The sequence below is a fragment of the Pezoporus occidentalis genome, unplaced genomic scaffold (genome assembly GCF_034315485.1).
Source record: "Pezoporus occidentalis ecotype Australia unplaced genomic scaffold, CSIRO_AGI_Poc_V1 ctg3, whole genome shotgun sequence".
NCBI classification, from domain to species: domain Eukaryota; kingdom Metazoa; phylum Chordata; class Aves; order Psittaciformes; family Psittacidae; genus Pezoporus; species Pezoporus occidentalis.
Window position 1 is genome coordinate 4,331,329 of NW_026914940.1, and position 23,272 is coordinate 4,354,600.

Genomic DNA, 23,272 nt, shown 5'->3' on the forward strand with positions numbered 1-23,272 from the left:
AAATCATGTGTCCTTAGCTTCCCCCTGTAACCAGTAGGATGAGAGTAGCTTTTTCAGAGGTGAATCAGGGCACACAAATTGGGTTTCTGCTCTGAATTGCCCTCTAAAGGAGCCTTGTTTCTCCTTTCATGTAGACAGAGCTGAAGAAGAGCATCCTCTTTCCTGGGACCTTTTATGTGTGCTGCATGAATGCTTTCTGGGTATAAAACCTAGCAGTAATTTCTCTTGCCCTTTGTGTGGAATATAACATGTACTGAACAGTGCCAGGCACTGAATATGTGGTTAGAGAGCCACATCTTCTGGCTGCTGCACTGATAAAGGGGGAAGGAGCCCTGCAAATGCTGATATCTGCATTCCCAGTGCAGTCACTTGGGACCTACTCAGAAGCCAGGCAAGTCTGGAGAGCAATTCAGCTGGGTTTTGGTGTGTTTTTACAATAATGTTTTAGTGGAAAAATATAACAACCTTGGGATATTATGAGGAGTAGGGTGGGCTGTAGCTGTGTTTGCTCAGTCTGCAAGCTGTGTTGTGGGGAGGGTTTGTTCTTCCCTTTTCATTGTGGGCATTTATGATGCCCATCACTGTGATGACAGAAGTGCAAATACGGAAACTTCATCCAGAACCAAGGTTGGCCTTATTTAAAGGGAAAAAGACAGAATCCACCTTGGCTCCTGTAGCAATGAATGAGTGATTTTCCTGGCACCGATGGCCTTTAAACTTCACAGTTTTGTCATACAGTGTGATTTCAGAATGAGAGTGAGAATTTCATAAGGCATTAAACCGCAAGGTGGAATTGTGTAATTGCTGCAATGCTCTGTTTTATCCACACCTTGCTCCAAATTATAATGTTAGTATAGAAGCAATTGCAGTATCATTACACTGTCAGTTCCACCACTGCAGTTGAAAAAATATGCCAGTTCTTTTTTTCCTTATGGATTTATTTCCAAGGGTGGGTGGCACTTAGGGGTTGGTTCATTTGCTGGGAAAGAATATCTGACAATGAATGTTTGCCAAAAGCATTTAGTGGATATGGACAGAGTGTGGAGGTGTTTTAAAAGAAGAAGTATTTTTAAAAGAGTGAGAAAAAAAACACCCCACCTCTTTAAATGCTGAGGCTTCATAATGGTCCATATACAGTGTTTTACAAAAGAACATATAAAGGTAGTGCTATATATAGGCATCACTTTCATCATCAAGTGACTGCAGGGAGTTAAGTGTGCTGGGGGAACTGTTGCACAGTGAGCTGTCTAAATAATTGAAGAGCAGAACTAATGGGGTCTGAGAAAGCTCCTCTGAGAAACTGCTTTCATGAAATCTTCTTAAGGAAAAATCTTATCACCAGGCCCTTCCCTTTAGTGTAGGCTTCAGTGGGAAAAGTGTCAATATTAACTACATCAAAAATGAAACTTGCTCTATGTGGGTGCCTTCCCACTCCTATATCCCCCAAATCTCTCTTTCTTGCAAGGTTGTTATGGTTCAGCTCTGAAAAGCATACAAGATTCAGAGTTCATCTTTGGACAGTGGCTAAAGAAGAGCTATTCCTTGCAAATATTTTAAAGTCTGATCTAAAGTTTTGGGAGACCTGCATTTACAGTTCTGGTGTCCTCAACATAAGAAGGACATGGAGTTGTTGGGGTAAGTCCAGAGGAGGCCATGAGGATGATCAGGGCCTGGAGCACCTCTCGTACGGAGACAGGGTGAGAAAGTTGGGGCTGTTCAGCCTGGAGAACGGAAGCTGCATGGAGACCTCATAGCAGCCTTCCAGTATCTGAAGGGGACCTACAAGGATGCTGGAGAGGGACTCTTCATCAGGGGTTGTAGTGACAGATCAAGGGGTGATGGGTTGAAACAGGGGAAGTACAGGCAAAATATAAGGAAGAAGTTCTTTACTGTGAGGGTGTTGAGGCACTGGAACAGACTGCCCAAAGAACTGATAGATGCTCCATCCTTGGTAGTGTTCAAGGCCAGGTTGGATGGAGCCTTGGGCAACATGGTCTAGTGTGAGAGGAATCCCTTTCCATGGCAGGGGGGTTGATACTGGATGGTCTTAAGGTCCTTTCCAACCCAAACCATTCTATGATTCTATGATTTAGTGAGACCTTCATTTGCCAGGCTATTTCCTTAACTTTGGATAGAATTTATGATGGGCTAAAGATAGCTGTCAGAGGAAGTAGAGATATGGGAATGGAGTAATGGTGGAAATGCAGAGAGTAGCTGGGTGCTGCTGAGACTCTGGAATCCTAAGACAGGGTAATAAATAATGTTTGCTTTAACCTTCTTGTGCTCCTATTTTCACCTCTCTGCTTTATCCTTGTAACTTGACAGCTACACTTGTTCAGCATTCATTATACACAGGTCCCTGGAGAAGCCCTTGGCAGCTCAGGGCTTTCTTATTCTTGAAAGAATAAAAATGAAAATGAAGAAACTGCTTCAGCAGAGTCCTCAGGGCAAAAGTATGGAGTGCTGGCAGCTGGGGGTAGCACTTTACTGGGAAGGTTTCTCAGTAGGAAGCCCTAAGGGACAGCAGGATCACACTGCTCCTGCCCAGGGGTTTCTATAATGGACATAACGCTGTGACTTTAATCAAGCTTTCCAAGTGAGGGAGATGCTTTCAAAACTGTGTTTTGGGAAACAGCTGCTCAGCTTGGGCTCATGCAGAAGGCAGGTCTTGCAAGTAGTTATGCTCTTCCTATAGTACAAATAGAAATGAAGCTTCATAAACCTGTGGGGAGAGGGGGCACTCAATGGTCAGTCAGTTTGAGCTTCCTTTCCCTTTCCCTTTCCCTTTCCCTTTCCCTTTCCCTTTCCCTTTCTCTTTCCCATTCCCTTTTTTTTTCCTTTTTCATTTTCCTTTTTCTTCCCCTTCCCCTTTTGCTTCTCCTTCCCCTTCCCTTCTCCTTCTCCTTCCCCTTCCCCTTCCCTTCCTCCACACCTATTTCTCTCTGCTCTTTTCTCATTTTCTTTTTCCATTTTTATTCTCCCTTTCCTTTGCCTTGCTTGTGGAATGGCTTGGAGGCAAATAGAATTAAACTCTCAGATCATTCACATTGTTCTTTTCCAAACTTGCAGCCCTGTTAGTACAGTTTCACTACAATTAATGTTAATTTAACACTAGTGAGAATTCCTGAGATGACATGATCCTCTGACATGTCTCTTTCAGTGCACATACTCTGTAAAATGTATTGTCTCTTTTAATTCTAAAGTATTTGACAGCTTAGGGATTTTTTCATAGGGAATATTCTGCAGGATGATACGTAAAAGTGAGGCTTAAATGGCTTGTTCTTATCAAACAGACCTCAGTATGCTTTGCTTACAGAAAAGGCTGTTATCTGCAGTTACATCAGTTTCAGAAAACTACATTGTGCTTCCTTGAACAAGAAGCTCATACAAACCAAGTCAGCTTGTTCAGTGCTGGGCAGGATTCAGAAGAGGATTTCATGGTTTTATGAAGGACAGGAAGGCCGACGTCCTTCAGATGCTTAGGTGTATCTATGATGGGAGTTGCCTTACTCAACTTTACCTGGTTTAAAGTGAAGCATCTGTTTCAAAAGAGATGATAGTCAAGTTCTGTCAATATTCAATGCAGAGAGAGAGTGGTGCATTCCATCCTAAACCTGGCATTCAAGAGAGCTGTGGGGGCTGTAAATAGCTCAGATTAGGTTAGAGTTTCTCAGTACCTAATGCATTGCATCAGTTCTTTGTGCGTTCCCACTGAAATGGAGCTTTGCCTTGCTGAACCTCATGGGGTTCACATGGGCCCACTTCTCAAGCTTGATCAGGTCCCTCTGGATGCCATCCTGTCAGTCAGGGGTGTCAGCTACACTACTTAGCTTGGTGTCAGCTGAAAACTTGTATGGATATAACTTGGCTAGTACAAGACTAATTATGGGACTTCGAAATGATGATAATGTAACACTCTAAAAAAAGGGAAAATGATTCATATGTATAGCTATAGACCAGCTTGCCTGATCTCACTCACAGCAAAATAATAACTGATGGCAAAAACAGTGAATGCAGCATTACAGAATGAGAATTATTATGTATCCTTATTTAAGGATTATAATTTTAGGAGAAAGAGGTCATCTCTAACAAAGCTGATTTCTTTCTGTGGAGAGTTACAGTTCGGTTGATATGGTAACTACCTGGGTATAATACTTTTGTTCTTATGCATTGTTATTGCATATTCAATAACATTTGCATTAAAAAGTGACAATGTACAATGGATTAAGAGCTGACTGATCTCACGTAGCAAGTGTCAATGGAAAGTCATCATTTCTAGTGCAACTGTAAAAGGGATTTATAGCAGTTCTGGTGTTATTAAAAATTTCCATGAACCACATAGACATAAATGCAAAATCTTTGCTGATGAAATTTGTGGATGAAGCAAAAACTGCCTAAAGTTGATGACAAGGAAGTAGTTTTAAACAATAATATATTTAAAGGAACTGCAAGCTTGTATAGAATTGGATGGGAGAGGATGTAGCAAGGACCAGTGCCTGAAAGCTCAGGTCAGCCAGTTGTATCTTCTCTGTTGCAAACCTGTGTTTACAAATTAGAGGAGGTGTAGCTGCAGTGAAGATTTTAATACTCTTTCTGCCATTAGCAGTAGGTGCTCGTTGTTGTAAGTCCTCCAAGCACTGCTAGTTTTCACACAAAGTTTGTCCTGGTAGCAGCAGAAAGAATAGGCATAAACACTCTTTGATGATAAAATGTTCACCTATATGAGGGCTCTCATAGAAAGGCTTCATAGGAGAAGAACAGCTTTAGTATTGCCTTCAATATCAATGCACGCTTGGGTGTATCAATGAGACCTATTCGCTGGTTGGGATTGATTGTTGTGCTATCAGTCTGGCACCACTGCTCCTTTGGACACAATCATAGGTGCTGCTAACTTAGATGGGAAAGCACTAACCTCTTTTGTGCCCCTGTGAGTTATTCTGTAACTGGAAGTGAGCACTGCAATGATTTTCTTTCCCTTGTGGACAATTTATGCTTGTGCCTTAGATGCAGTCTGGAAGGGAGAAGCCAAAAGGAGCACAGGGCATTTTACAAATGAAGGCCAAAGTCAGGCCACAGTTCTTTAAGAGGTAATAAAGAGATTTAAAGGACAGAGCTGGAAGAAGTGAATAATATTAAGGTTGGAATTTCTGTTTCTTGTGGCAAGAGAGGTCTGAACAAAGGCCAAGCACATAAGTTTGTTTTATGGTCCAAGTTCCAAAACAAGAGCTAAAACCAGGAGGATTTCAGTAGCTCGTACTTCCCTGCTAGAAAGCCATGGTTCATTCTAATTGGACCTGGTGGAGATTGTCTGATGTCATTAGAGATTGGAGTGATAATTTATATACCTATACATCACACATTACATCCTTGTTGCACGAAGATGTACGCTGCTGCGTCTGAGGTGTTTTATTCTTCCCTGTGTATCTTTCAGGAGTCCTGGAAGCAGAGGTGAATGATATATTTTTGTGATTTTATTCATACCTTCCATTTGTTTATTCTTTACTGGGAAATTTGGCTTGTTTTGGTTTCTGATATTCCTTATTTTGTCATACTGTACTTACTTTACTTATTTAGCCACATACCTTCTAGTTCCAAGACTGGGGCTCAGAAGTGCTGTTTACTGCACTGACTCGGTGCCTGTAACCAAAACAGCATTCACTGTTAGCAAAGCCAACATTTAAAGGATCAGTGTGACATCTGCACAGGGCTTCTGACACTTCTAAGCAAATATTTTGTCAATACAGCTTAGGTTGGAATGGGAATAGAAGGGGCCTAAATTTGGCTTTTGCAAACCTTAATGGCTTAAAAGTTTTTTAGCTTTTAAAGTTCACCCTGAAAGTAAGAGCTTAGGTGTTGCATTGGGAAGTTGTGCAGACCTCTGATGGGGGTGAAAGTACCACATGTTTTCATGTCGGATGTTAGGATATAAGCATGTTTGAGTGATGTATCATTCAGTGTTGGCTCTTGGTGTGGTGAATAGAAGAAAGAAGTGACTATTCTGAATTTTATCTATGGAAGCAGCACCCCTAAAGATGTCCAAAGAACATCTGAAATGCCCTGGAAAACAATTACTTGCATGAGTAACCAATCTCTGGCCTCACTCACTGCTGCAGCAAAGGAGTGGTTGAATGCATTTGTTTCCGATTGCTGCATTGGCTCTTGGGGCTTCTGGCAATGTCTACTAAAGTCCCTGTTTCTTCCACTGAACTGAGTGCTTCACCTGCAGTTGATAAGCTAGACTGTATATTTATTAGCACAATAAAGCAGGAAAAATACCTGGTTTCATTGCTAGGCTTAAGCAAACACTATGGAATATTGGATTGTTTTTTACTGAGAGCCATGAGCAGAAGAGATGAAAGTCCTACTGGTAATGTCCTCAGAAAACTCATTTTTGCCTCATGATTGTGGATGTAGCTTCACAAACAAGTTAGACCTTCTGTAACAATTCTTCAGAGACCCCTGTGAGATTGTGTCCCACTGGTGAGGGCATTGCCTTCAGTTCCTGGCTCCCCATCCCTTAGGGAGCATTTGGTCCTTTGTGCTCCTTTACAAGCACAACAATTAATGATACTGACGGAATAATGTGCTAAACACCAGCTGGAGATGATGCTAGGTACATTATGCATCAAGTTGAGTACTGCAACTGCAGAGAATTATGTATATTAGCATGTCTCCAACTGGGCAAATGAAGGAGTGGGACTTGGCTGTCCCCATCTGGTTGTTCTTTAACTTAGAGAAAGGACATAAATGTGGGACTGTGCAGGTGGTGTAAAGCCAAGGGTTCAGCTTTATATTCTCATTACACTGATTCCTTGGGCTACCTGCCTCCATTGTTTTCAAGTATGCAATTGCCCATTGATCTGGGAAAACAAAGCGTAAATATATGTTACTATAAATATATGGCAAGAAGGAGGTGGATGGGTAGACAGTTCTCTGCAGAAAAGCGTTTACCTGCAATTGTGTTGACACTAATTGGGAGCATAAGAAATGGCTGACAAAGGCTGGGTCTTTTCATTACTCTTTTGAAACCTGTGTGTAGGGGTGAATATAAAAAGTTTTAGTCATCTCAACTTTCTGCTTGAACAAACTCAAGTTGCAGACACATAAATAGTCACGACCCTGAAGGAACGTTAACAGGTGAATCACACATAAGAGAGAAAGATACAGGAAGGTGGGCTAGATTAATCTATTCTGTTTGGTTTCTTGGCTGGTCAGTCACCAAAAGTGCCTTAAAACCAGGCATAGTGTATTGTGTCTCTTGCCCAGCATGTGGTTAGGGGCTAGGATAAAGGAAAGGCATTTAGGGCATGCAGAGACTGGGAACAGAATTACTGCTCTGGGACCATGTGCAAGTATTGGACAAAGCCCAGGAGATTAGCCTTTGTTAGTTCTCTAGCTTCCAAAATTATGTTTACTTGTGATAATTTTGTACTGGTTCTTTTGCTTTTCAGATGTCCTTTGTCCAAATGTCCATGTGGAAGGAGACAGATTCAAACACACCAGTGGGGGGACTGATGAGATTCCAGGTAAAAAGACTCACTTCCTACTTGAAATAACATAATTGTGCATTTCTAGAGTGATGCTCTGATTCGTTTCACCTTTCCTAGTTGACATTTTCTTATTCCAACATGTATCCAGTGGTGGGAAAGTATATTAGAAACTGCAGGGCTGGAAAAGAGTTACCTCTTGACAGTCAACAGCAAAATAATCATGAGCTTTCTTTTGATATGACAGCAAATTAAAACAACGATTGAGCTTAGTGTAATAGATAAAGAAATGCAATAAGTTTTGGAAATTACTTTCTTTTTTTACCACTCCACATTTGGTGCACTTTAATGTCCATGAGTTAGAACTTTGATTGTTGTGAGACATCCAAGCACAATGGTAATTACCACTGAAGAAATCCTTATATATGTGTATAGAAGGGAAAAAAAATGGAAAAGGGAAAAAAAGTCACAAGAAGAACCAAAATTTCTGACATGCTGGTGAAAGATCAAGAGGAAAACCAGTCTGGTGATACATCTGCTTTTCTGTGAGTTCTGATATATCTTGCCAGCCAGCTGACGGACTTAGTCTGTCAGATATATACATGGCTGTGCCTCTTTTCTAGCCCCCCAAGACTGTCTGAGCTGTTGGCATAGAAAACCTGCCCATCAAGGATGTACTGGGAATATCCATGGCTGACCCAAGAACATAAGCCGCTGCAGTAGGAAGCCAGAGGCTCTTCTGCAACTTGATTATGAGTAGAAATGGTCAAGGTTTGACAGCTCTGCCACTCACTCAGAGTTTTTCAGTGGGGGATTTTTCACTGCAGGCACAAAATATCAGTTCCAACTGTGCAGTCTGTAGGCAGCTTATTTTGGCTGCAGTTTGATTACATCTAAGCCTGTGAGAATGCTAGGTGGTAACATATTTTCTGGTTATTAAACCCAAACTCATAATCCCAAACCACCCATTTTCAACTGCTGTCTATTCCTAGGTCTTGCATTAACCTGCTCTGACAGTCGAGTGGTCACTGGGCTGTGCAAACACAGTAAAGCTGTTCAGCAAATAGCCCTACTGATTCTGAATGAACTTATTTGCAGTGGAAACTGGATCTGAATCCATCAAAATGGATTTTGTCCCTCCTCACACAGAAGTCTCTCTTCCATAGAATATGATCATCTTCAATGTGCGCCTTTCCAGAAGGATGGCATTGTAACTGGCTGCTATGGCTAGTTCATGTTTATCTGAATTTTAATTCAAGTGCTAATGAATAGACTCTGTGCTTTTATCTGGCTTCAAAAATCTATCTTCTGTTGAAGACTCCCACTTCAGGTCTGGCACAAAACTTCTGAGTAGAGTGAGGCTTAGATACACATATGCATGTATAATTATATATCTATATGCATATATTTATGCTCTTCTGTAAAGTATTTGACTTATTTTTTCTTTAACCTTCAAATCCCACTTACCTCTTAGCAAGCAAGTCAATATTCAGCATTTTGACTTAAAAGATAGATTTAACTTTTTTTGACTTACTTAAAAGAAAAGATTTGACTTTGCTCTCTTAGACCTGTTAACTAGTTCAGATTGGAAGGGCCCTATGGAAATCCTCTGGTCCAACCTCCCACTCAGAGCAGGGCTTACTTGGAAGTTAGGTCAGCTTTGAAGTTAGAACAGGTTGTTCCAGACCTCATACAGGTGACTTTTGAGTATCTCTAAAGATAGACATTCCACAGGTCCTTTGGACAACTGTTCCAGTTTCACCACTATTCCACTGAATAGTTTTTTTCCCTAATATCTAAACAGAGTTTTCTGTATTGCAACATGTCTGTTCCCCTGGTTAGACTGATAGCATAGGGATGTCATTTATTTGACCTAGGAGACCTCTGTTCACTGTAAAATACAAGCATACACGGTGCCATGCAGTGTCTTAATAACAGGATTGTTACACTATTTGATTAAAGTGAAACTCTGGTCCCTCTCCACCAATGCAAGAGGATTTGTAGAAGCTTCTGATTACTCCTACATGGTGAAACAACAACAATTTTTTTTCGCTTCCTCTTCTTGGTGACTTAGAAGATGTAAGCCTCTTCCCTAGAGAAAACTGAATTGATATTCTGGGTCTGCTTAGGGTCATTGTACTGCTGGAGATTGATCAGTATAAGACCAAAATGCTGTTTCACTCCTCATTTACTCCTTACATACTTTATAGCATTTTCTAAAGACTCTCAGCCCCTGGCTCCAATTACAACAGAAAATCACTGCCTTTTCCCAGCTAAAGTCACTGGAAAAATTCTGTTGGCTCAGTGTGCTGTGTTTCATCTTCCAAATGGATGTGTTTTGCTGTTAGCTGTTGATGAAAGGCTTTTGTATTCTGCCCCAAAGAGGACTGCACTTCAGTTTTGAGGAACAGCCTCACGTGCTCAAGGATTTGAATTTAACGCCTGTGTCTTGTGCTCCACTTGGAAACTTCATGACAACCAAAGCTGATGCTTGCCCAGAAGGCTCCTAACTCAGAACTTCATAGCTACATCTTGCACAAGCTTGTGTCTAGATGGCTGCAAAGTGCAGCCCCATCAAGTGGAAGCTGATGTAAAACTCATTGTGGGGACAGGGAAGACTGTATGAAAATGCTTCTCAGCTTAAATACCCCTTTAGGAAGAAAACCTTCACTATGAGAGTGTTGAGACACTGGAATAGGTGCCCAGAGAAGCTGTGGCTGCCACATCCCCATCAGTGTTCAAGGCCAGGTTGGATGGGGCTTGGAGCAAGCTGCTCTAGTGGAAGGTGTCCCTGCTCTTGGCAGGAGTTGGAGCTGGATGAGCTTTCAGGTCTTTTCCAACCCAAACCAGTCTGTGATTCTATGATTCCCTATCGCAGAGAAGGACAAGACATCACAATTGAAGGTAAGAGGGATAAAAGTCATTATGGAAATTATTTTTCCCATATTTTTGTTGGGTGAAATGCACCAGCAAATGGCACAGCCAATTGTTTCACACAGAGCATCACCAGTGCCAGCAGGGTGAGGGTAGGGAGGATGGCTCCATGCATAACCAAATTAATAACTGCATCAGAAAATACATTATGAGCTGGAGGAGAGCCAACAGACTGAACCAATATTTTTCTTTCAAAAGACAGGTGATTTTTTTCTTTAGACAAACAGAACTAAGTAAATCTTGTCTAACTGGACTTCGGCAAGCATTTGTTGGATTACCGCATTGAAAGTCACTGCTAAAGTGAAAAAGGGTAGAGATTAATAAACACAGTAAACCGAGCCAGGAACTGGCCAGCAGGAAGATGACAATGAAAGGGAATAACAAGTCAGAGAGCAGACAGGGGTGGACTTCCTCAGGGTCTAATCTTCTCTGTGAGTTTACTGTGTAGATTAGAATCAGAATATCCTTGAAGGAGGAACTGGTTGGCCTCAAAAACCCAGGAGGGTTTTCCAGCTGATTTAGGACTATTAGTTTTAAAGGTCTGTTATGCTACCTATGGATCAGCAACAAGACTTTGTTTTATAAACTCATAGTCTCAAAACTGATGGTGTCTCAGCAGATGATTGTAAATTAAACTGTACATCTGGGGGAAAAGGCAAAGGTCATTATTGCACAGGCAAAGTAGGTCTTGTAGAGATAGGGTAGAGTTCATGAATGTGGACAGGGCTTTGGTTACAGCTTATTTGGAGAACTGTGCTCAGACCTCCTTAGCACAGGAAAGATGGATTCAGCCTAGAGGAGCTATTACTGTGTTCAGGAGCCAGAGAGACTATTTTCAAACAGGAGATTAAAGAACTGGGTTTGGTTAATCTTGCTGTGTGCAGGTGGAATGGGGAGATACTACTGCTTTCTGCTAAGAGATCAGCAGGAGGGACATAGGGGAATCACAGGACAAAGAATATAACAAGAAATGGGTATCAACTATTTAAGATATATTCAAGACATTAGAAGAAGGTTTCAAGCTGTTAGAGATATGAAGTACTGGAACAAAAAGTGAAGTAGTAATAATGGAGATAGATAAACAGGGATGGATAGGCAGGAGTCCTCTCATAGCAGATGATTGTGTTCTATGACCCTCTGGTATCACAGTATTTAAATAAGAAATCATGAGCTGTAATATTCAGTAAGGACTGCTACATTGAAATAGGATTGAATGAGGTGAGAATATATAGGCAGCTTTACTACTGATACAAATTTTGGCAGTGAAGTGAAGCAGCATCTGCTTAACAGTTCATAACACATAAATTCAGAATATAAATGTTGCTGCATGCATTAGAAATTACAGAGGGAGTTTTGAAAGAAAGTAAAAAATCAGGTTAGAATACCAGGATAAAAACTCTTCCAGGAAGTCTGCTATTTTAAAGAAATGCTTAATGATACTTTAAACAAAATTCTTACAACATCCTTGTGGGTACCATGATGTTTTTTTTATCAAGTAGACAAATGAAAGTAAAAGGAGGTTTAACTCATATGTCCTGAATTGAAACCCCTGCTGTAATTCTTAATACCGCTTGTATTGCTGAACTGTCATTCTGGTTCCATCAGCATTTAACAAAGGACTATGGCCTACTATTAATCATGACCAGGCAGGAAAACACAATGACAATATCTTGCACCCTGAAGATGTGCCCCTTGTGTATTTTTATGAACCATCATATTGCACCAAAACAACGCACAAAAGTCACTGAAAATGAATTATACATCCTGATGTTTTAGCACTTTACATTTCAATTACTCGTATTTTACACTAGATCTGCAGGACATGGGATTTGGTTGCAGAAATCTGGATGATCCCTAGAATTAAGAATGGGTTGAGCTCTAGTCCTTAACATTATCCATAAGAGGGGATAATACTCAACAGATACGGAGTGCTGTTTTCAGAGGGAATCTGCCACAGAAGTAAACACCTGCAATGGTTTCCATGAAGTGCTGAGAAAAATTAACCCTGGGGGGAAGTTAATGATTCCAGTCACTGCAGGACATTAAACGTCCCACACTGGATGGTGTTAGTGGAGCAAGGAGGGTATGTAAAAGCCTGAACTCCTAAGTAGTTACACAGGCTATATCTGTGAAGCGCAGCAGAAATTGCATTACAGTTCTACCACTGACTGACCTCAACCCCTAAGTCTCTTCCCCATCTCAGAAGCTTCTCTGCACAATGAGCAAAACACCAGCATATTTGTGACTTCTGTGTTTTTCTGTAGCTCTATAAAAGATGTTTGGGCATTTTATGAAGAAGGCACTGGTTGTAAAACGAGTACCCTACAATTACAGACTGCAGTGGCTGTGTTTAACTGGCAGCATTTCTCCAGTGTCCTGCAGTTTGCAGCACAGGCTTCGCATTCCAGAGATGCCGGTGACTCACAGGCTAATTACAATATCCCTGAGACTATTTATATTTGCCCACTAAAACACATGGTAGGAGGAGAAAATTGGAGTGTCCAGGCTGTTGAACCTGCAGAAAGAGCACATTAAACTGATATCTTCCTGGGGACAAAAGTGTTTTTGCAGTGCCTGTGTGACAGGCATTTTGCCCTGCCTTTGCACTTGGCAGTATTGTTCCTCTCATAGTATCCTTAGGAAGCCCCTCAGAGGCAAGTGGAAAATCCATGAATAGCTGCAGAGATTTGTAATGGATCACTGTCTTCAGACAGTAGATGCACGGACACAGTGGAAAGACTACACATAGGCAGTGATGGTGAAGCTGGCTATTTGTGCAGACACCAACCATTCTCTCCATCCTCAGTTTTACACACACATAGCAAGGACTGGATGCAGATACGACGTTTATAGAAGTTGGGGAGGAAGCATGAAGCTTTGCTGTGCCAAGGCACAGTCATTTTGCTTTCACATTACTGTGAGGCACTAGCACAGGTTGCCCAGACAAGTTTCGGATGCCCCATCCCTGGCAGTGTTCAAGGCCAAGTTGGACTGGGCTTGGAGCAACCTGGTCTAGTGGAAGGTGTCCCTGCTTGTGGACCTGTGTTATATGTTGGATTTGTCCTCTGGGCTGGTAGATGTGATGCCTTCAGTGCAGGTGACCCTAGCAAGTTCCTATTAGCTTTGCTTTTTAGGAGTCTGTGTACTGTGCAATAGCTAATATCAACACTGTAGCCTAGATCACTGCACTTAAAATACCTTTGAAGTTTTTCAGAGGTTGCCAAATGATTCACACATGTTCAAGGACGTCTTATTACCCAGTAAGTCCAAGAAAACCAGGTAAAGCAGGCAAAATATTACCAATAAGTCAACTGTGACTGCTAAGTGCTAAGTGTAGCCACTGCAGCCCTATGAGCTAGCTCTAACCTGTGCATTGTGGTGTGCCTGGTGTCCAGATTCCCCAGTAATCCAGCTTGCGGATGGTGGTGTTTTCAGTTTATGTGCCAGGGATTTTCCCTTCTGCAGAAACTAAAGTGTTGAGAAGTAAAAGTGCAGTCACCCCAACAGATAATAGGGTGCTGCCAAGGTGCAATTGGATTAGAAGCCTGGAAATACTCGAGGATCCTGCAAAGTACACATAACCACACTGTCACAAGCAGAGCTGGGTTCAGTCCTTTGAATAAAACTCCTCATGTTTTAAATGAATCTTTTTCTTAATATGGCCAGAGATGTAGCTACTACCCAGCATCATGGATCTCAGTGGACTTCTGGCACTCTAAATGACTTGAAGATGAGAGGCATCAGGTCTGTGCTGGAGCAGGTAGCCTGGTTGAGCTACTCGAAGACATCAGCAAACACAGAGAAAAACTGCTGAAATTACTTAAGAATCTGCTACTGCAGAGAGAAAACTGGTAAAAGCTGAGCATTCCCAGTGAAAGACAAATTCTGACTTTCACATTCATATAAAAGACTTAACAAAGGTTAACCTTGCACAGGAATGTACATATGAAGTATTCAGATTATTATTGAAAAGGTAAAAAAAAATCCAACCCTAAAGGCTTTTTATTTTAATGCTATTTTTATTTGTTTTCTCCTAGAAGTTAAGCAAGACATGATTTTTTTCTTATTCCAGTGCATTTGAAAGGAAATAAAACCAATGTTTGACTATTCATTGCTCAAGAAGCAACCAATCCTTTGGCTATAAACACACTAATATATTGTCTAACCATGAGGTACTTCCAGATATTTCTGGGTCCAGAAATTTCTGGTCTTCAGAAAGAGACTGATTGCTGCAAAAGATGTGCCTGGAGAAACCATCCCATAGATTCCTTGTCAATGCAAGCTTTTAGCATTGTGCACACTTATTGGGAAGAAGACACATATGCAGTTTCAATAAATGTTTCCTAATGCTGGATTTAAATCAGTCTGTCTGATGGGAATCCTCTGTTTTTGGTGTACCTTCAGGTCTAATTTGGTTTGTAGTGATCATCTGGCATCAAGCAACCACTACAGTCCCTCAGAGAGCAGTCCCTACCTGCTTTCTTATAAGGCCTTGCTCATAGCACCTAAAATTAATAGGAATATTTCCATTTTAATGAATAACATATTTCTAGGGGTTTCTTATAATCCAGATAGTGACATTTCAATGAGAATTTATCAGATTATGTCTTAGTATGGTGTTCTTTCTCAAATAACTTTTCTCACATTTTCTTACCTAAAAATAATACTAGCTTCTTGTACGAGCAAGCAGTATTGTTGCTTGTTATTTTGAATTCATGCCATCCAACATGGTCGAGGGTGAGGCATCCCTGCCCGTGGCAGGGTTTTGGAGCTAGGTGATCTCAAGGTCCTTTCCAACCCAAACCACTCTGTGGTTCTATGATTCAGTGATTCATTCTGGCCTCATGAACACTTACCCGCTATCATTTGTCTCAGACATATGTGTGGAGTCCCCTTGGGTGCTACCAACAGAACCTTTATTCAAAGTCCTCCCGTTTCCACTGCTATCCCAAGTGATGAGTTTGCAGTTATGCTATTTTGCAGCTCTCCAGAGGAACACAAAGCACCTTAACACCTGGGAAACTCAAAAGAGGTCTTCGAAATAGGAACTAATTAAAATGAGAACCTAATACAAACAGTCCTGGTAAGTTCAGCTGGTGAGAGCCTATCTGGCATACAAGGACATCAAAGGAATAATGAACTCCTGTTTAATCTTGTAAATCACTGAAGCAGGAAAGGAGCTGAAAGAAGGCCCGTGGCACAAAGCCAAATGTCCATCACTGAGAAAATGGAGAATGATTCCAACACATAAAAGCCTTCAGTAATGAGGCAAAGAGTCCAGTGTCAAAACCAGCTTTCAGTGTTTTTCAATACGCTACTTGTAACTGTCTGAAAACTGAGAGGCAAACGGGTGATGCAGATAAACAGAACAAAGCATCACATGAAGTGGTGTGTTGTTAATATGAACTCAGGTGTTGAAAGGTGCTGCCTCAGAGGCAGCTGCTGTGGCCATGTATTTATTTCCTGTTTTTAACTAGGCTGGGAGCTAAATTACAGCACCCCTTTCCACCAGCCAGGTTGGCTACAGCTGTGTATTGACTTACCTGTTTCTCATTTTGTCCTCTCTCTCATACTGTTTTCTTAGCCTTATTTTCTTATTAGTTTTATATCCTTTTTATCTTTCCTGATGTCTTATCTTTTCTTTCCTGTGTAAAGATACCAAGGGCTATATCTGCCACTTCTTTGTGACTGAAGCTTTAGACTGATGTTTCTGGAGTGGTCCTGTAGTTCAGACTGGTGACCGCCTCACTGCCTGTCAAAACTTGCTTCTTTGTGAATTATAACTCTTATATACCTAAAGTAAGGTTTCTGTTTCTCATAATCTCAAAAGTGGATTGGTGCTAGTGCTGAGATCAAGATCTTTTTGTGGTCTGCACGGGCCTGTTGTGTCTTGTTCAAGGAAAAGTAGAAACTGGATCTCCTGGTGCCATGATACAGAGGAAGAAAACCAGGAACAGTAAACCAACAGCCTGAGTGGTGGCATTATGTACTAAGGAATTATCTGGTTTGCAATTTTTATGCATACCATCTAAAATGATCTCTAAGCCATGTTATGGAGTATGACCTAGCAAGTAGTAGGCTTGCTGGAAGATACCTCCTTCATGATGGTGTAAGAACTGTTTCTTGTGCTTCAGCAAAGTGCTTCAACATTAGCTTAAGCTCTTAGCTGTTCTCCCACTGAAATCGGGTGGCTCTGGTGAGAAGAAATCCAGTCAGCACAAAGTGCTGCTTAAATCCCAGCTGTAACATCTGTGGAAACAAAGGGCAATTGGTTAACAGCAAGAACTTCTTTAAAACCCTCATGAGGCCCTTTAATCCATAGGCTTTGGAAAATTTCATAGTCCCCAAATTCCCTTGCAAGATGCTTGAAAAGTATAGCAAATTAATATTCTTAATGGCCTGTGTAACCCCTTTAGTCATCACCACAGTGCTTCACACAGGATTTGTGGACAGCCAGTAAATCTCTCAGATTTGTTCCTTCAGAGTGCAGCTCTTAATGCTTTGGGAATAAGTTAGATAACCACAGCTGGCTGATAATGCTGAGTCAAACTGTTGAGCTGGGAGTGCTGGATGTGGGGTGAATTATCCACGCAAAAATAGCCAGCCAGAGATGTGAGTTAGAGGGAAATAGAACTGTGCAAGAAGACAGAATTCTTATCCATTGTTAAGTCTTTGGAAATCACTTCTTTTGACATCCAGAGAGGGATGAAAAAAATTTAGTCCAGCAAAAAACTTTCTTTCAAATCCCTTTTTACAATCATTCACAATGAGACAGGCCTGAACAGTATCTGAGCTACAGGACTCTGACCTTCCCTGTTGCCTAGATTGCCGTGAGCAAACAAATGATGCTCCTGTGCCCCTCAGGGATGCAGGGACTATAAGAGCACCTGGTGTCTGGCTGCTTTGACATTGACCCCAGTGTTGTCATCTTAGACAGCTCACCAACCCAAGTGGCTAGCCATCAAGAAAGAGGAAGAGGGCTTTTTGACTACCTCCTGCCAGCATGCCAAAAGACTAGGCCATTGAAAGATGATAGCATCAGTGTGCACCTTGCCCTATCCTAAATACTGCTTCTTGTTGACAAGTGGAACTATGGCTGGGGCAATGATGTACTGATACGGATGTGAGTAATTTAATGTGGTGGAAGAGCCTTGGAGACAGAGGCTTCAGTGAGCTTTTAAAAATACCCCTAAAATCTGATACTCTGCCAGTGCTTGACAGGATTTCCTTTCCTGTGGAGAAACGAATGTCAGGAACAGCAAAAATGCTGTAGCAGATGATGGCTACTATAACAATAGCTACAACCCATGCAGAATGCAGTAGGAGGTCTCTCCTTCAGAATTTGGACACTTCTATCCCAGAGCTGAACTGAGACACCTCTTTTATTCAGCCTAGAGCATTGTGGAAGATAAAGATGCCAAAGATTTAGATACAGTAGAAAAAATAATAACCCTTATCTACACTTTGGTCTCAGGTAGCTAATTGCCAGATATAGCTGGTTAAATACAGTATTTAATTTTAACATATGGCATGATAACAGCTTTTTGTTACTTTTAAAGTATGTATTAGCACAGACTGTAACTAAAGTAATGAAAATGAAGGCTCTTTATAGTGCTAATAATCTTGCAGACTGTACTGGAGGTGTTGAAAGGGATGCTGAGGGTTTAGTGAGCACACAGGTTCTTCCTTGTGAACACTGGCAATCCATGAAACCTTAGCTTTCAAGACTGAAGAAATGTGAGGCAAGAACATTGATAAGATCAGGTATTCGCTGAAACACTCCCAAGTGATATTGTTCTTCCTAGGAATTTATACTCTGCTCTCATCTACCATAAATTATATGGCCATTGGCTTCCCTCTAGTACAAGTAACATATGTTATTTCATCACAGGCAATACAGATGGCTATTTTCAGAAGTCTCAGAGAACCTGTCTCAGGTAGCTGATGGCAACCTCCCTGACCTTGGCTGTTGGTCACACTCCATCAGTACTTTGACAAGGCTGCTAATTCAGCTGAGAGTGAAGTAAGACCAGAGTATGGAGCATTTCCTGCAAAAGCTGCTTTGTTTTATATTAGTGCTTGTGACTGGAAATCCTCCATGATAAATATATCCCAAACACATCCTGAGGCTCTGATGTCCAGTGCCTTTCCTGATTCCTTTCTCACCTGCTTGCCACGTTCCCACCCGAGCCATGGTCTCATCAGAACCTTTCACAATTACCAGGAGCCCAGTGGTTCCCCCTGTGGGTGTTATCTGGGGGTCCTTGGGAATGCAAAGCAGGATACTTTTTTCAGAAGGGTTCTTCAGGCTAAAGAGAAAGTCAATGGCCTTATCATACTTGGAAAAGACTTTCCAAATGTGCACACTGCTGTGTTTTCTGGCTATTAAAATGTCCCTTTGTTGCTGTGGTTTTCTGGGTTTGGGTGCTATTTTAATTTCGGGGTATTTTTTTGCCCTCAAAACACAGGACAAACAGGAAAATCCCATCATGCACACTAGCTGCCACCATGCTATCCATATCAGATCCTTAATGGAACCAGGCAGAAATCCAACTCATATTCAGGGCAACCTACCATGGCTCCTTTAGTCTGGTCTTCAAATAATTTGATCATCCTTTGGTCACACTTTATTGTCTAGTGCCAAGTTTTGCCATCTTCTTCCTGTAACAGGCAGATCTGAGTGTGTTTTTCTGATTCTGGACAAATGGGCTGCTTCCTGTAAGGGAGTTATTACTTGCAAGTAGAGAGGCATTCGGCCGATTTGATTAACAGAGCAGTGCACAAGAAATTGTTTTCCAAGCCAAATATGCTGTTACGAACCTGAGCTTCTCTTTCAGGTCACTGTTTTAGTCTTAATGCATTAGGGTGTGCTGCTTTTCAAGAGATGTAATCATGTTAGAGGGTTTCAGTGGCCCCATATTGTTTTAGTAGCTATAATGTAGTATGAGGCTTATGATCAAAGAGCATTATTCATCTTATTAATCGCTGTATTTATGGCATTACTGATTAAATAGTTTATAAGGCAACTGGGAAACCAGACCTGCCCTGGTACTCCAAAAAAACACCTTTTAAATCAAAGCAACTGAGAACAGGAAAGTGCAACCCTTTAAACCTGTGCTTGAGTGTGGTGCAATAGATAACAGTAGCTTTGTCCTTGCCAAGTTAGGCAGGTATATTCTTTTCCATCTCAGTTGTAGGGAGGACTGGGAAGCTATGTGTAGGATCTCATTTTCCTTATGGCACTAGCAATGTGGGCTCTCCTTGGTGGTGGAAAACCCACTATATATCTGCTGTCACTCCAGCCCAGAGATGCTGTACAACAGACTAAATGGCCAATGAGATGTTCAGGGAAAGATCTAAGTGAGCTGTTTCCACTGCACTGTTGGCAGCCAGACACTGTTCAAGCATTAGAGAAATGACTACAACATTAGTTATTTTTTACATTAATATTGTGGTTCAAGACTAAATTAAAAGCACCATGCTGTCTTCTTCACAATCCCAGTCCAGCCCTAAAGTCAGCAAGGGAATATACTCAATCCAGTGCTTCGGGCACATGAAGTAAACATAATAATAATAATAATGATAATGATAATAATAATAACAACAATATAAATTTTCTGATCCTTCAGCTGAAACAATCTGAGAAGTTGCTTTAAAGCACAAATTCATTTGGAAGTTCTCCTCAGTATCTTATTTCCAGTCCCACCTGGGCAATCTTCTTGACCAGTTTCTCAGCTCAAATTATAATGCTTGGGGTTGGTTTGTTTCTTCTCCCACTTAGAAACAAAATGGTAGCTGTTTAACAAGACTTTTCCAATGAATGGTCAGGATAGCAAACTTAAGATATTGCTAATCTGAATGTAAAAATCTGCAACCTTTTTTCAATCCTGATGGCAGATGAGAAATGTAAATATAAGTTCTACATGATTAGTTAACTATCTTTTCCTTTTCCACTTCATTCACTGCGCCAAATAGATAACATCTTCTATGAGTAGAATATATCTCACCCAGCTTCAGCAGTCTGAAAATCACTGTTTGTAAGGACTCCCATTCTGCTGAATGGAAGGAAGGAGGCTCTGCCAAGTAGTGTTTCAGTCTATCTTTAGGTAGATCTCAGACATACAATCAGTTGTCTTCTTAGAGACTCCTACATTTCTCTGCTGACCAACAATGGAACCGAGGCAACCTGCAAACATCAGATATCTCCTTTTCAGACAGCTAAAATTAGGTGAGGTGTATCTCATCCTCAGCACAGTTCTTCACTGTTTAGTGTATAGCCTGATGCCACATTTTCTGTAATGCTAGTGAATTCCTTCAGCATCTGCAGTGTCCATTACCTCCATGGGGCTTTGGTTGGCAATGAAGTATCTAAATCTGGAGGTTGTCTCACCAGCAGTAAACCTTTAGCAGGTGAGGGTTAGCATGCTACCTGAGCATCCAAAGCTTTCTTTATGTCAATGAAGAGAAACGTGCACTTTTGGCTTCTGTTTTAGTGTGAGATTAATCTTTCCCTAGAAGCGCCTGTGTTTGACTCTCTGTGCCTAACTGAATGACAGCCACTGTTATTACCCTGTCTAGACAGCTGACATTTAGCCAGATGAACCCCATGTGAAGTGCTCTGCGACCAGGAATTCGTTTGTTTCATAGCTCCCTCTAAGAAAAGTGGAGGCAATATCTGAACAGAATAAATTAATAGCATGATTAAAACAAAACCATTTGCTAGTTTTGGGTGTGGATTCTGACACATCTAGGGCTTAACTTCCCATGGATCTACCTGGCATTTTCCAAAGAGCAAGCCCCTTTAATGAAAAATATGTCAAGTAATTTGCAATTTCCCAATCCATAAGCTGAATCAGAAATATTCTATTATGATTTACCTTTGTGCTTTATCCAATCTTGACTATAAATAAATGGTGAGCGTGAGTTATTTTCATTACAGGAAGTTCTGTTTGCAATGCAGTTTTAATAACCTTACATATGTTTCATGGTGTTATTTAGGCTTTCTAAACTGCCTGTTGTTACGAAATCGCAGCAAACAGAGAGATTGATTCATTCTGCCTCTTGTTTCATTGGAAAAGCATGCTAGTGTGCAGACCCTCACAGTTGCTCATGATGTGAACTTGAGTTGACAGAGAAAGATGAGACCATGTATGGGTCTGAGCTAATGATGGGAAAACTTGGCAAGAAGTTCTTGTTACTGTCTTTCACTTGTGTGTTTTGAGCAATGAAGCTGTACAAGCTCCATTAGATGAGCTATATTCCACAGCTTGAGGGCTGTGGTGACTTAAGATTACTCCTTTACTTGGTCAGCATTTTAGCCTTCACCATCCACAGCTCAGCTCATACGAATGGTTGACAATTTCCCTGCCCAGCAAGTGTCATCTCTTCTTATCAGCAATGCTCAATGGCTACCCTCACATTTCTGTGCTTGGTATAGATAAGGGATATGTACTGCACGCTGAAATGAGCTATGGGAAGGCTTATATGGACAGGTCATACTTTTTTATATGTGATAGCCAGAAGGGAGCTCTCATGTTCTGGTAGGGTCTATTTGCTACGATTTATAGCTGCAATCGTGGCTGATTACAGTATGTGAGAAGGGTGTATCACTAGAGCTGTTGCAGAGGTGATTATGAAGTGGAACCATGAGGCCCTGGAGCGCTTTATTTGCCCCCCTGAATGTCCAGTAATAGCTGAAAATGGAGTGGTCAGGAGGGAAAAGCTGTTGACAGCCAGGAAAGTTACTGTAATACAAAAGGCCTCAACTTGGCACCAGGCAACCATTTCTGTTTTTGCTAACAATTAAGATTATATTTCCTTAGGAAAAAAAAACCCAAACTATTTCTTCAGAAAAAGTTCTGTGATTAAAGCTTCATGTTTTATTTGCTGTCTGCTGTCACACCACGATTTGCCCAGGGACTGGCCCGTTAGGTTTTTTGCACCTGTTTGTTCATGCAGATTTGAAGAATCATATTAGGTGAGTGCTTTTTCCTGTCGCAGCTGATTTCAAGCCACACGGTGACTTTCAACTCGAAAGGTTCATGAGGGCAACTGAGAAACCCAAAACTCTTAGGGCCTAAGTTCACCATGCAAAAGTGTTAATTTGTTCTAGAAAGGTTTTGGGAGCTTACCAACTGAAGCTAAAAACACTGCTGCAGTTTAAAATCAATTTATCAAAAGAAGTTACTTGAATATCACCATGTTTGTGTGCTGGAATTACACGCACAGGAGTTAATACGTGTAATTTGGCATGTGGGAATAGGTTAGAATAGCCCAAATAAAAGAAAACCCCTGTAAATCCATAAAGTACTGCCCCCTGAAGAACTGGATGAATTCAGGAGCATGGGACATTTGTACCCCAGCTGTCCCCTGGAAGGGTTTAGTAGCTGGGACTTCATGTCATAAAACTATGGGTTCGTTGTGCCTGGGACCATATTGACACTGTACCCATGTGTGTGGTTTATGGTTGAACTAATCCTTGTCAGAAAAGTTCAGTCTGTTCTGGCTTTTCCCAACAAGAACAAGGCTAATCTCTGAAGTGCTGTTTTTGTGGGCCGAGACAACTACCTAAGAGCAGAACAAAGTCGGAAGCTTTATACAATTGTCTGCAGTCAAGATTATTAACTCACAATAATGATGAGTTCATTGGAATAAGACTATGTCATGTTAAAATGATATGAAAATTGAATGTAGGCAAGTGTCTCGGAGTAGCGGTGTTCAGTAAGGACATTTCAATAAAGACCTGTTAGGGATGATCCAGGGGAGAACTACAAAACTGATCATGGGGCTGGAACTGTAAAGGCAAACTGAAAGAGTTGGGAATGTTTAGGTTGAAGAAGAGAAGGCTCTGG

General features: G+C 41.2%; 1 protein-coding gene across 6 annotated transcripts in view; it reads left to right on the top strand.

Annotated features, from left to right (window-relative positions):
* Nucleotides 1-23,272, top strand: part of COL22A1 (collagen type XXII alpha 1 chain) — a 223,280-nt gene that overhangs the window by 58,217 nt on the left and 141,791 nt on the right. For 5 of the 6 annotated variants that reach the window (XM_062626970.1, XM_062626972.1, XM_062626969.1 and 2 more), the window contains one exon: nt 7,452-7,526. In XM_062626970.1, the coding sequence (XP_062482954.1) occupies nt 7,452-7,526 (75 nt within the window). Of the gene's footprint in view, nt 1-5,004; nt 5,088-7,451; nt 7,527-23,272 lie in introns of all 6 variants that reach the window. The other variant, XM_062626973.1, reaches the window with a different exon arrangement.